Here is an 11,419-nt window from a genome sequence, read left to right as displayed (position 1 = left end):
ATTTTCATTAACAAAATTTATTCAATAAGTTTTGATACAAAAAATAATTTTTTACATATGTACATATGTTTATTATTCGGTAATAATCTATTAGGAATAACTATATTCTCAATAATTGAGAAACATTTTTCAGAGCTAACATTAATTAAAATTTGGGAAAACATAAATTTAATCTAAATTAATATCAATATTTTAAAAATTACATGAATTAAAGAAGAACAATACATATGTATCTAAATATACGTGATTTTTGGTATATCTAAGCAAAATTATCAAATGCGGAATCTTTGCAGCACATTCTGATTGGATTATTTAAAAAAAACTAATTGGAAAAGGACCAATAGAATGTGATTACCATGTATATATAATATGATTATCTGTACATATATTAAGGTGCGTTTTCATGCGAAATTAAGTATTATAATAACTTTTATTATCATGATTTTTATGTGATATCGAATTCAATGCTATGATAATGCGACAAAATCACGATATTTAGTGTTGTAATCATAAAAATCATAATTTGTCACATGAACGTGATATTATAACATATTTTACATGCATCTCTGTAAATGATATAATAATTATTTCCGTTCAGTCTTTTTCAGTTTTTCCTTTCAGTTTTCCTTTTCAGTTTTTTCCTTTTTATTTTATTTCTAATTAAAATGTGATTTTAAAATTTGCAAATTTAGAATTCACGTATAATAATAATAATAATAATAGTAATAATAATAGTAATTTCAAAGAATTGATAATAATTTCAAAGAATTGATAATGATAATAATAAATATGGAAAAGGAAAATTAAATTTCAACTATATTTTAATTATATGTCGTATTTAGCGGTCAAGAAAATAACTATTCGATGTATATTGTCTATTGATGTAGTTATATTATACTCGACGAAATGCGCAAAAATTAAAAATTTTTGATCATAAGATTTTTTATTGTAGATGTTGTTTGTGAAATGTAGTCAAAATATAAAAATATTCTATAAAAATTTTTTTTTTCTTAAAATCTCTGTTTCAGAATTTTTTGATGTTCACGATCCATTTTTCATTTCTGTGTATATAGATATGAAACATTATTAATTTGACTGTCGCGCAAAATATAGAAACAAAAGAAAAGTACAAGAAAAAATACACGAAAGAAATTTAAGTTGAAGACAAAGTCAGAAAACATTATGAATATAATGCTTTAAAGGCATTTACTGAATTTTTAATTTATTATACAACAATAATAATACAATTACAATAATAATTACAATAATAATTTAGTTCGGGATTTTCAATAAGGAATTTCCTGTCCATTGAATTTTAATTTTCTTTTTGTTAGTATCACTCTCATCATGGATTAATGTATTTATATGTATTTATTGTTATTATCATGTATTTAATATATAGTTATGTATATAGTTTGAATTTCGCTCTGAATTTGCATGTTAATTTGAAATCAAGTTCATATGAAAGCAATCAATTTGAATCTAATGTATCATATTATTAGATTCAGTTATTAGTGTTAAGATTTAAAAAAATCTTTAAATATAAGTCTAGATTATAATATTTTTTTAAAATCTTATATTTTATAAAATTAAAAATGAGAATTTTGTAGATATAATTTTCTTCTTTTATATATACAAACTGTATAATACAACTTACAATGCAGTGAAAGTAATATATATATATATATATGTACATACAGGAATTTATAACAAATTATTATAATATTATTATTTATAATTATTATATAAACTATGTTAATCTAATTTTAATATATATTAATATTTATAAATAAATACATAAATAATTCTTTAACAGAATTCTTTAATTGAAAGATAATAAATTTGCTAGATATATGATGGTTGGCCATTCAAATGGATTAGATAAAAATTCAATATAATATTATACAATTCATAAAAATCCTAGAAATAAAAAAATTTTGTGCAAATAATTTTGAATTATTGAATATATTCTGATATTTAAAATAAAAAATCATTTTATCAGAAATTTAATAATAAATAATGGAATCTATAAAACTATATGTAAAAAACATTCAAAAAGTTTTAGTAGCAGTTTTTTTAATTTCAAATTAAATATCAATCAAATATCAATTTATGTGATCAAAATGATATTCTAAAATAAGTAATAATTGTTCCTTTTTTTATAAATCTTATTCTTAGATACATAGTATATATTTTGAAATATTATTTATAGAAAAATATTATGTATATATATATATATAAATATTTCTAATTATTTTCTTCAAGAAATCGATAGTTTATCAATATCGATTTCTTAATACTCGATATATCTACATACACATATATATATATAATTTAAGTACAATTTAAAACATAACCTATAGTTAAATGCCACGTATTATTCATTTGCAATCTATGTATGTAGAATGTCTCGAACACTTTTCTCTTCATCGTGACATTGGTTCATGATCAAAATAATAATTATCATAGAATTTACGATCATTCTAATATATTGATGCATATATAAATACAATGACTTCTACGAAACAGTTCAAACTCCTGTTTTGTGCTCTCGGCATTTTTGTATGTTATTTTCATTTTGGTATGTTACAAGAAAAGATCACACGAGGACAATATGGAGATGAAAAAAATAGTGAAAAATTTACGTATATGTTTTCTTTAGTTTTCTTCCAATGTTTAATTAATTATTTATTTGCCAAGACAAGTTTATTAACAATCATGAAACAGGATGAAGATACTACTCCGAAAACTTATTATGCGCTTTCTGCCTTAACTTATTTGCTTGCTATGGTATGTAGTAATATGGCATTGCAATTTGTTAGTTATCCAACACAAGTTATTGGAAAAGCTGGCAAACCGATTCCTGTAATGATACTTGGTGTATTATTGGGAAATAAGGTATTTTTCCTTTATTGTATATTATATAATAAATTATATAAAAATTATTATATATTCATTGCAATCTTTTTTAAGTTTCTTTTGATTTTATTTTAATATATTATTTAATACATAAAAAAAGGATTTTAGAATTTGTACATACATAATTTTTAATTATTATTATTATATATTAAATATTAATTTTTAATTATTTTTCTATTAGTATCTATTGTTTTTTTTAATATTTAAAATTTATTTACATTTATGTAATAATGTATATAAAAACATTATTCATATATATATCATTATATTATATATATATTATAAATTTTATTTGCCATAAGTTGAATATTTTATATTTCATAAAAATTTATTATGTTATTTTACAGGTTTATCCAGTGAGAAAATATTTATTTGTCTTCTTGGTAGTCATCGGAGTAGCTTTATTTATGTATAAAGATGTCAATCCATTAAAAAAGCATTCAGAGGGACAAACAGTCATTGGAGAATTATTGTTATTACTTTCATTAACAATGGATGGTTTAACTAGTGCTGTACAAGAAAGAATGAAATCTGAACATAATTCTAAATCTGGCCATATGATGTTGAATATGAATGGATGGTCTGTGATCTTTAGTGGCATCGTCATTATAGCTTCAAGAGAACTTTTGGAATTTATTCAATTCTTACATAAATATCCTTCTACTATATGGCATATAGCTACTTTTTCTATAGCAGGAGCATTTGGACAATATTTTATATTTCTTACTGTTGCAGAATTTGGTCCATTACCATGTTCCATTATAACTACAACTAGAAAATTCTTTACAGTTTTAGGCTCAATACTTATTTTTGGAAATAGCTTGACTTCTAAACAATGGATGGGTACATTAATAGTATTTTCAGGATTATTCTTAGATTCTATGTATGGTAAAGATAAATCTCCCAAAAAAGATACAACGAAGTAGCAAATGAATGCAAGCATATTAATTAAAAGATTCTAATTTATCAAATGATCTTATATCATAATGTTTGTATATATACTGTATGTTGCATTATGTTGAATTATATTTTACGAATATTATAAAAATACTTTAACTTTATTTCGTTTGATATCAGTGTATGATTAAACATATGTACTTAAGAACGAAGAAAAAGTGATAGATTATATATTTACAAAACATATTTTGTATGTTATACATAATACATATAAACATATGCTTGCATATACTAGGAAATATATACATGTATGTATTTTATTCATTTAGATAATATTACATACATATTATATCTACATAACATTTGAGATATAACTGATGAAGAAATAGCAAGATTGCAATATAATAAATATTGATTAATGTTACTTCTTCATCTTCTCTAAAATTTTGTTAATTTTTTATTTTATAAATCAAAAAATATATAGTTTTGTGCTTGAATAAATTTTTTATCTTGCTATTTTATCATTATAAGATTTATCATATATAAGATTATATATGCGTTTCTTTCACTATCATATTAATTTTATTAAACAAATTTTTTAATTTTTTTTATAGCATATAAGTGATATTTATAATAAAAAATAAATAGTATCACAATTGTTAGTATGAAATAAAAAAGGAATATAATCATTCTATTTTCGAAATTTAGTTTATCTTATTCATTTATATAATTTATATAATTAAATATTTTCCTGTATCATTATATTATTATATAGAATGTATAAAATTAGAGCATATAAAAATGTATAAAATCAATGTGATTTACATTGAAATATATAAATTGAAAAAGAAATACGAAGTATGGTAAAATTCTGATAATAGGAATTTCAACAATTTGAGATTATTAAATGTGCAGGATTATTATATTTCTCGTGTAATAAAATAAGATAAATAATATGAAAAAAAACAATTTTGGTTAATGTAATGCAATTTGTAAACAAAAATAAAAAAACTATAAATAAGAAAAATATAAAAATGATATTTGTAAGATATGATTATGATTAATATATCAAATTATTGGAATTATTGTTACTATTAATTAAGAGATTGTTTTCTTTTAGTAAAGAAATCTAATTTGTCACGCAATTACTTGTAAAGAGATTTTAAAGTCGGATTTCGTTATTGTTATCGACTAATGACAATATGTTGACAATGATTAAAGAGATAATAACAGTGTCTAGATGGCCGTTAGGAAGGGAGTAATCAGTTGAATGTAATGTAACATAAATGCGAAAACCATTTCTTAAAATGTAGTTTAACGTATTTTAGCAAACAATTCACATTGAAAAACAATATTTCATAGATAACATCCGAAAGGTACATGCGAAATGATTATACAATCCTTGAAAAGTTACACGTGTATCATTGTGCTCTCGATATCTGTTTCGATAACTTACGCGATTCTTGAAAATGGTAAGATTCAATTAATTTAATACATAATTTTTTAATTTCAAATACATAAATATATACATATCGCAGTAAAAAATATGAAAAAAAATTAAATGATTTCAAAGGATATGTATTCTGATATATATATTTTAGCATTTCTTTTTTTGATGCGTCAAGGATTTATGAAGATCAATTTTGCTTTTTAAAAGAAATCATATATTTTTTAATATGCAATTTTTTTTCGATGCAATTTAACATTTTTTATAAAAAAATATTAAGTACCATGTAAAAAAAATAAAAATTTAGAAGATATTAATTTAAATTTATTACATGAAAGATAAAAAAAAACATGACAAGCAAATATGACCGCATGTTTTTTATCTTTCATACAATAAGACTTTACAAAATTCAAATTGAAATATATTCTAATCATTTCTTAGCAATAATTTTATAAAATATGTTAAGCTACATCAATACAAAGTTGATTTTCATAAATCTTCGATACATATACCTATAAAAACATAAAAAATATTAGAATACATTTTTTGAAGTCATTTAACTTTCAAATTTATAAATAATAATAATAACAAAAATTATTAAGATGATAATTTTAAATAAAACGCGCGAGCGCGCGCCACACACACACACACACACACACACACAGAGTATCTTAATATATTCGTGTAATATCTTTGATCGATCCTAAACATTAAATTAAATATAAAAGTTAATATACTAAATATATTATTAAGTTACAAACAAAGTTATTTATTAAATTATAAACAATTTAAATTTGCATTAAATGACAGTAATAAATACAGATCAAATGGTATCATTTTATTTTTAACAAAAACTTCAATTTCTTAAAACTGAATAAATAAATTTTAACCAATATTTTTATATAGCAGTTTGCTCATTTGTTCTAAAGGAATATATCTCATATAATCCTAATATATGTCAAGGTTTTTCTGGCAAAGATTTGTGCTTGTATATATTTATATTATATATGCCAGTTACATGGTATGTATAAATGTATATAAATAATAATAAAATTTAAAATTAAAAATAAATAAGGTAAAAATATATTGATTGAAGCTTAATTAAAAGATAATAAAAAAAATGAGAAATATGAAAGAAATATTTATTCTGAATAATGTATATATTGATCTTAAAATTATACATTTTTATTTAATTAGAATATTTTGAATGAATATAAAAAAATTAAGTGAAAAAGTGTAAATAAAAAAAGATTACATAATATAGAACGATAAGAATGATTGATTGATGTATTAAAGATGGAAATAATTAAAATTGCAAAAAAATAAAATGCAAAATAATAATTTTTCTGTATCATTTTTGTATCTATTAACAGATATTGTGAAAAATTTTTGAATGAAATTGTGAAATATTATAATTTAATGAAGATTACATTAATTAATATATCATAAAACAACAAAAATATGATTTTGTTTTATATAATATTTATATATAATATATAATATTATATATAATATTTATATATAAAATTTATATATAATAAATTTATATATAATATAACAACGCAAATATATTATCGTTTTCTTTATTTATATTATTTATTTATATTTCTTTCATATTTTTTTTAATAATTTTTTAATAAAATATTTTATCTTTTATTTATTCATTATTATATAATAATATCCTTTTTTTTATAAAATATTCTGTATATGATGAGACTTGTTTCATAACTAATATAAAATTACAATGAAACCAATATTTTAACAAATTTGTTAAAATAATCAACAAATTGATGATATGAAAATGTACTACATGTTTTATTATTCATCAAATGTTTTATAAGTTTATTCTATAATATATTTTGAATTTATTCGTCAGAAAACGCATTCATTATAATTTGGTGTATAGTTTAATAGTGTCAAATACTATAATAATGAGGATTATATAAAGTAAGTATTTATTTCTTTATTTCTATACGATGAGACTTTGATTTGGTTCTATCACATATTTCAAGGGAAGTCTCACTGTATAGAGAACATTTAATTTATTAATTTTATAAATTCTTTGCATTCAAATGATTATCCAAATCAAAAATTGTTTTGTTTTTATAAAAATATCGATTGATGCGTTTAAATTAATTGAACAAATTTGCAGTTGTAACTATAAATTAAAAATTTTTATATATTCACTTGTTTTTTACTATTTAATATTTTTTATAGCTTTGAGAAAGAGAAAGAAATGTTTCACTTATAGAATCGTTCCCGATTTCGACCAATATTATTCGAGCATATGAAGTGAATGAATCATTAGTAAAAAACGAAATGATAAAACAAGTGGTGAAAGATAATGGAAAACAGAAGTACTTTATAATTGAACAGAAAAAAAAAGACAAGAAGTGTACGGATCGTTCGATACATGATTTTCCTGATGATTTGTTCACATATGAACAGCGACGTCATGGAGCAATAATATTACATGCTTTCCTTGGATTATATTGTTTTCTATTGACGGCATTCGTTTGCCATGATTATTTATTACCAGCCATTGATTGTATATGCATTAATTTGAATATAAGCACCGATGTTGCTGGAGCGACATTTCTTGCAATGGCTAGTTCTTTTCCTGAACTGTTTGTGAATATTATTGGAACGTTTTTAACCGAATCAGATCTTGGTGCCGGTACAGTTGTTGGTAGTGCTGTATTCGATACTTTTGCAACTCCAGCTTGTGGAGCGTTGATGACTTTTTATGTAAGTATATTATTTATTAAAATATATTGTATTTATATATTTGAAAATAACTGTTATAAAAATTATTATAAATTTATTATAAATTTAAAATTATGATCGAAAATGAAATGGTTTGTTATGTAAATGATATTAACATTTATCATATGATTAACGAATAATATCCTTCTTATTTACAATAATCAAATATATGCGTGCATATAATCAATTAAAAAATTTTCATACATTATATATAATCTCAAAATAATATCATGTTAAATAAAAATTTAATTATTCAATTTTTAATGATATATATATATATAATTTTGAGTATATAAAATAAGAATGAAATATATGTTAATATATTTATGGAATATTTTTGGAGAATCAATTTTAGAGATCAAAACAAAAATTGACATAAAAATGTCGGTTAAAGTTTATTTATAAGTTATAAGCAATTTAAGTTCAGAGTTAAAAACGAACCGAGACAAGAATAAAAAATGATATGATGAAGAATATTTTTATTTTATTTTTATTGTTTTGCTTTATTTAACACAAATTACAATTGTTAAATAAGTTTTAATTAATATTTTTGTATAATAAATTTATATAATAAATTTTGTATAATAAATAAATTAAATAATTTTGTATAATAAATTTGTATAATAAATTTTATTTGGATCTTTAAAATTGATCCTTTAGAAGTGTTCTTTGAATATATTAATATCTTGCAATTTTTTTTTTAAATATTACTGTTAGATGAAATCATTTTTTTGGTTTTTTAAAATATAACTTTTTAATATAACAATAGTGAATTTTTTATTGATGAGATAAATTAATATAAATTAAAATCTTAAATTATAAAATGTTTAGAATTTATCATACTAATGGAAAAAATATTCGAAATACTTGTATTTAAAATAAAAAGTACTAAAATTTTTCATTTTTTCAAAGAGACTTTCCACCAAAAAAAAATTATTTTATATATAGTTTATTAAAAATAGAATTTTCAGATTATGAATTTTTTTGTAAGATGATATACGAAAATTTCTGTGACTGATTGTATATTCATGTATATATATATCCATATGTACATGAAGCATTTTTTAGCAAATATTGATATGTAAATATATATATCAATATTTCATACAATCTTCTTGTCAAGATAAAGTTTTTTAAATAAAGGACGATAAACATCTTTTTTAAATGTATTTAAATCGACCATATCTAATATTTATCTCCTTTATTTATTGTTTACTAATTTTGTTAACGTTATATTATTTATTTGTCTCATTCAAGTTCATCTTTATCCTTGATGATGTTGTTTCTTAATTTCTAATAATTTTTAAATTTTAATAATTTTTTAAATTTCTAATTGATTTTTTATTCTTTTTGACAGGCAATACAATTAGAATGGCAAGTATTGTCGCGAGATTGTATAATGTATGTAATATCTGTTGGAACATTGGTAATAATAATGTGGGATGCAAAGATTCAATGGTATGAAGCAATGATCTTGTTAATATTATTTTGTTTTTATCTAATTTTGCTCTTTTGTGGTAAACTTATTAGATTGTATTGCGATAAAATTTCTTTTAATTCCAACTTTATGTCAAAACGTAAGTGATATTAATATCTATATATATTTTTTAATCTTTTATCATTTAGTTGGTTATTCGTTGAAAAATTTTAGAAAATAACTGTATATCAAATAATAAAAAATATTTTTTATTATTGATCATAGTATTCACTATTGATGAAAATTTGAATGAGAATTTGCCTCCTAATTGTTCATATAAACTGCGTCCTCAAAACAATGCAGTTGTGGACCATAGAAAGAATTTGAATATCCAGGAATTAGAAAGGCAACAGAACCGGATACATGATCCTGAAAATATAGAGAATTTTGAGAAATCGATAAAGCGTTCAATTTTCGGTATACTGTAATATATATACAACTTTATATAATATTATATTATTTACATGATATTGTTGATTTAAATAGGATAAAAAATATAAATATAAATACAAAAAATATAAAAAAAGCATTGTATTATTATGTTCGCAGAATATTTATTCACTTGGCCAATAGAGCGAACTATTATTGAAAAATGTTGGTTCATGTTTGGTTGGCCATTGAAATTTTTATTATTTATAACGATACCAGATCCTAAGATTGAACGATTGAAAAATTGGTATCCGTTGACTTTTATCATGTGCATGATTTGGATTGCGATATCTTCGTATTTAGTTTCTTGGATGACAACGGTTATCGGTGATATCATAGGTATCCCCGATTCCATCATGGGTCTTACATTTCTAGCAGCTGGTGGAAATATGCCAGAAGTTGCGTCAATTGTAATTTTAGCAAGGCAAGGTAAATTCTCTATTTTTCTTTTTTTTTTTATTTTTTGTCTTTAAATATTTTTTATATTTTTATGAAACTCAAATAAATGAATGTATATATAAAAGATTTTATGTATATGTGTGAATATATGTATATGTAGGCGACGGAAATATGGCAATGAGTAATACATTGGGAGCAAATATTCTTGACATCTTACTTTGTTTGGGTTTACCATGGATAATAAAATGTCTCATGGAAAAAAGATATGTGGAAATTGAATCAGGAGCTTTAAAGTATAGTGTATTTTCGACAATTATTTGCGTAATTGTTCTTTATACAGTTATAGCATGTTTTAAATTTAAATTGAACAAGAAAGTAGGAATTATATGTTTATTTCTATATACGATATTTATAATATTTGCTATCCTTATAGAATTGAATGTTTTTTTCATTATAAATTTACCAATGTGTGATCAGTGAATTATTAATTTCTTTCATACATTTCATTCTCATACACAGTTTATGTTTACATTATGCATTTATAATTTGCTCGTTCTTTATGCGATTTTTAGATTTCATTGTTGAAAAAATTTCATAATTTTTTTCATTTTCATAAAATAAGGATTTTATTTAGAACGAAATAAACGAAAATAAACTTGTTTTTATTTTTCACCGATTTCAATCATTGATAACAATCATGGCTAAATAATATCGTTAATTAATGTAGAATGACATGTAGAATAGTGATCATATACTTTCATATACTTTGAATTTTATCTTCATTACATTAATAATTCATTGTATTAAATTTCTAATAAAATAAAAAAGTAATAAAACAACAATGTTATTATAAAATAAAAACTTTATATGTTTTAATATATAATAGCAAAAAATAAATTATTTATTCTAAAAATTTAGAATTATATAAAAATGTTTTTTTATTATATAAACGATTTTATGCGGACATTATTTAAATAAACTATTCTATTTTTATTTATTTTAAATAAATTTTTTAAATATATTTTTAATAATTTATATATAATTTTTTATTTTTTAACAGTGCAATAATTTCTTTGTTGTATTAA

The 11,419-nt window shown here is 21.0% G+C and overlaps 2 protein-coding genes across 4 annotated transcripts; both read left to right on the top strand.

Moving 5' to 3' along the window:
- The first annotated feature begins 2,360 nt into the window (after window positions 1–2,360).
- Window positions 2,361–3,967, top strand: LOC122720716 (solute carrier family 35 member B1). Of its 2 annotated transcripts, XM_043947611.1 has the most exons (3): window positions 2,361–2,581; window positions 2,663–2,898; window positions 3,267–3,967. In XM_043947611.1, exons 1-3 carry the CDS (start codon window positions 2,512–2,514, stop codon window positions 3,843–3,845), a joined length of 885 nt encoding a protein of 294 aa, XP_043803546.1. In that variant the 5' UTR covers window positions 2,361–2,511; the 3' UTR covers window positions 3,846–3,967. The 2 variants fall into 2 exon arrangements, with proteins under 2 accessions (XP_043803546.1, XP_043803545.1); XM_043947610.1 differs by having other exon boundaries at window positions 2,361–2,898.
- Window positions 3,968–4,805: 838 nt separating this feature from the next.
- LOC122720684 (sodium/potassium/calcium exchanger 4-like) lies at window positions 4,806–11,106 on the top strand. Of its 2 annotated transcripts, none has more exons than XM_043947521.1 (6): window positions 4,806–5,288; window positions 7,515–8,011; window positions 9,387–9,606; window positions 9,732–9,923; window positions 10,056–10,364; window positions 10,495–11,106. In XM_043947521.1, the coding sequence occupies exons 1-6, from the start codon at window positions 5,204–5,206 to the stop codon at window positions 10,812–10,814; spliced, it is 1,623 nt and encodes a 540-aa protein (XP_043803456.1). In that variant the 5' UTR covers window positions 4,806–5,203; the 3' UTR covers window positions 10,815–11,106. The 2 variants fall into 2 exon arrangements, with proteins under 2 accessions (XP_043803456.1, XP_043803457.1); XM_043947522.1 differs by having other exon boundaries at window positions 4,807–5,288; window positions 7,481–8,011; window positions 10,495–11,105.
- Window positions 11,107–11,419: the final 313 nt, after the last annotated feature.

The sequence above is a fragment of the Apis laboriosa genome, unplaced genomic scaffold (assembly GCF_014066325.1).
Source record: "Apis laboriosa isolate Shangri-la unplaced genomic scaffold, ASM1406632v1 scaffold1321_cov151, whole genome shotgun sequence".
In the NCBI taxonomy this organism is placed as follows: domain Eukaryota; kingdom Metazoa; phylum Arthropoda; class Insecta; order Hymenoptera; family Apidae; genus Apis; species Apis laboriosa.
This window is presented reverse-complemented; position numbering and strand designations above follow the sequence as displayed.

What these genes read in the sequence shown, in the direction of transcription:
- LOC122720684 (XM_043947521.1), top strand. Translation starts at nt 5,204, where the DNA reads ATGATTATACAATCCTTGAAAAGTTACACGTGTATCATTGTGCTCTCG. An exon ending in TTCCAACTTTATGTCAAAAC is followed by an intron (nt 9,607 to 9,731) that starts GTAAGTGATATT and finishes TATTGATCATAG; the next exon opens with TATTCACTATTGATGAAAAT. An exon ending in GATAAAGCGTTCAATTTTCG is followed by an intron (nt 9,924 to 10,055) that starts GTATACTGTAAT and finishes TTATGTTCGCAG; the next exon opens with AATATTTATTCACTTGGCCA.
- LOC122720716 (XM_043947610.1), top strand. Translation starts at nt 2,512, where the DNA reads ATGACTTCTACGAAACAGTTCAAACTCCTGTTTTGTGCTCTCGGCATT. An exon ending in GTGTATTATTGGGAAATAAG is followed by an intron (nt 2,899 to 3,266) that starts GTATTTTTCCTT and finishes GTTATTTTACAG; the next exon opens with GTTTATCCAGTGAGAAAATA.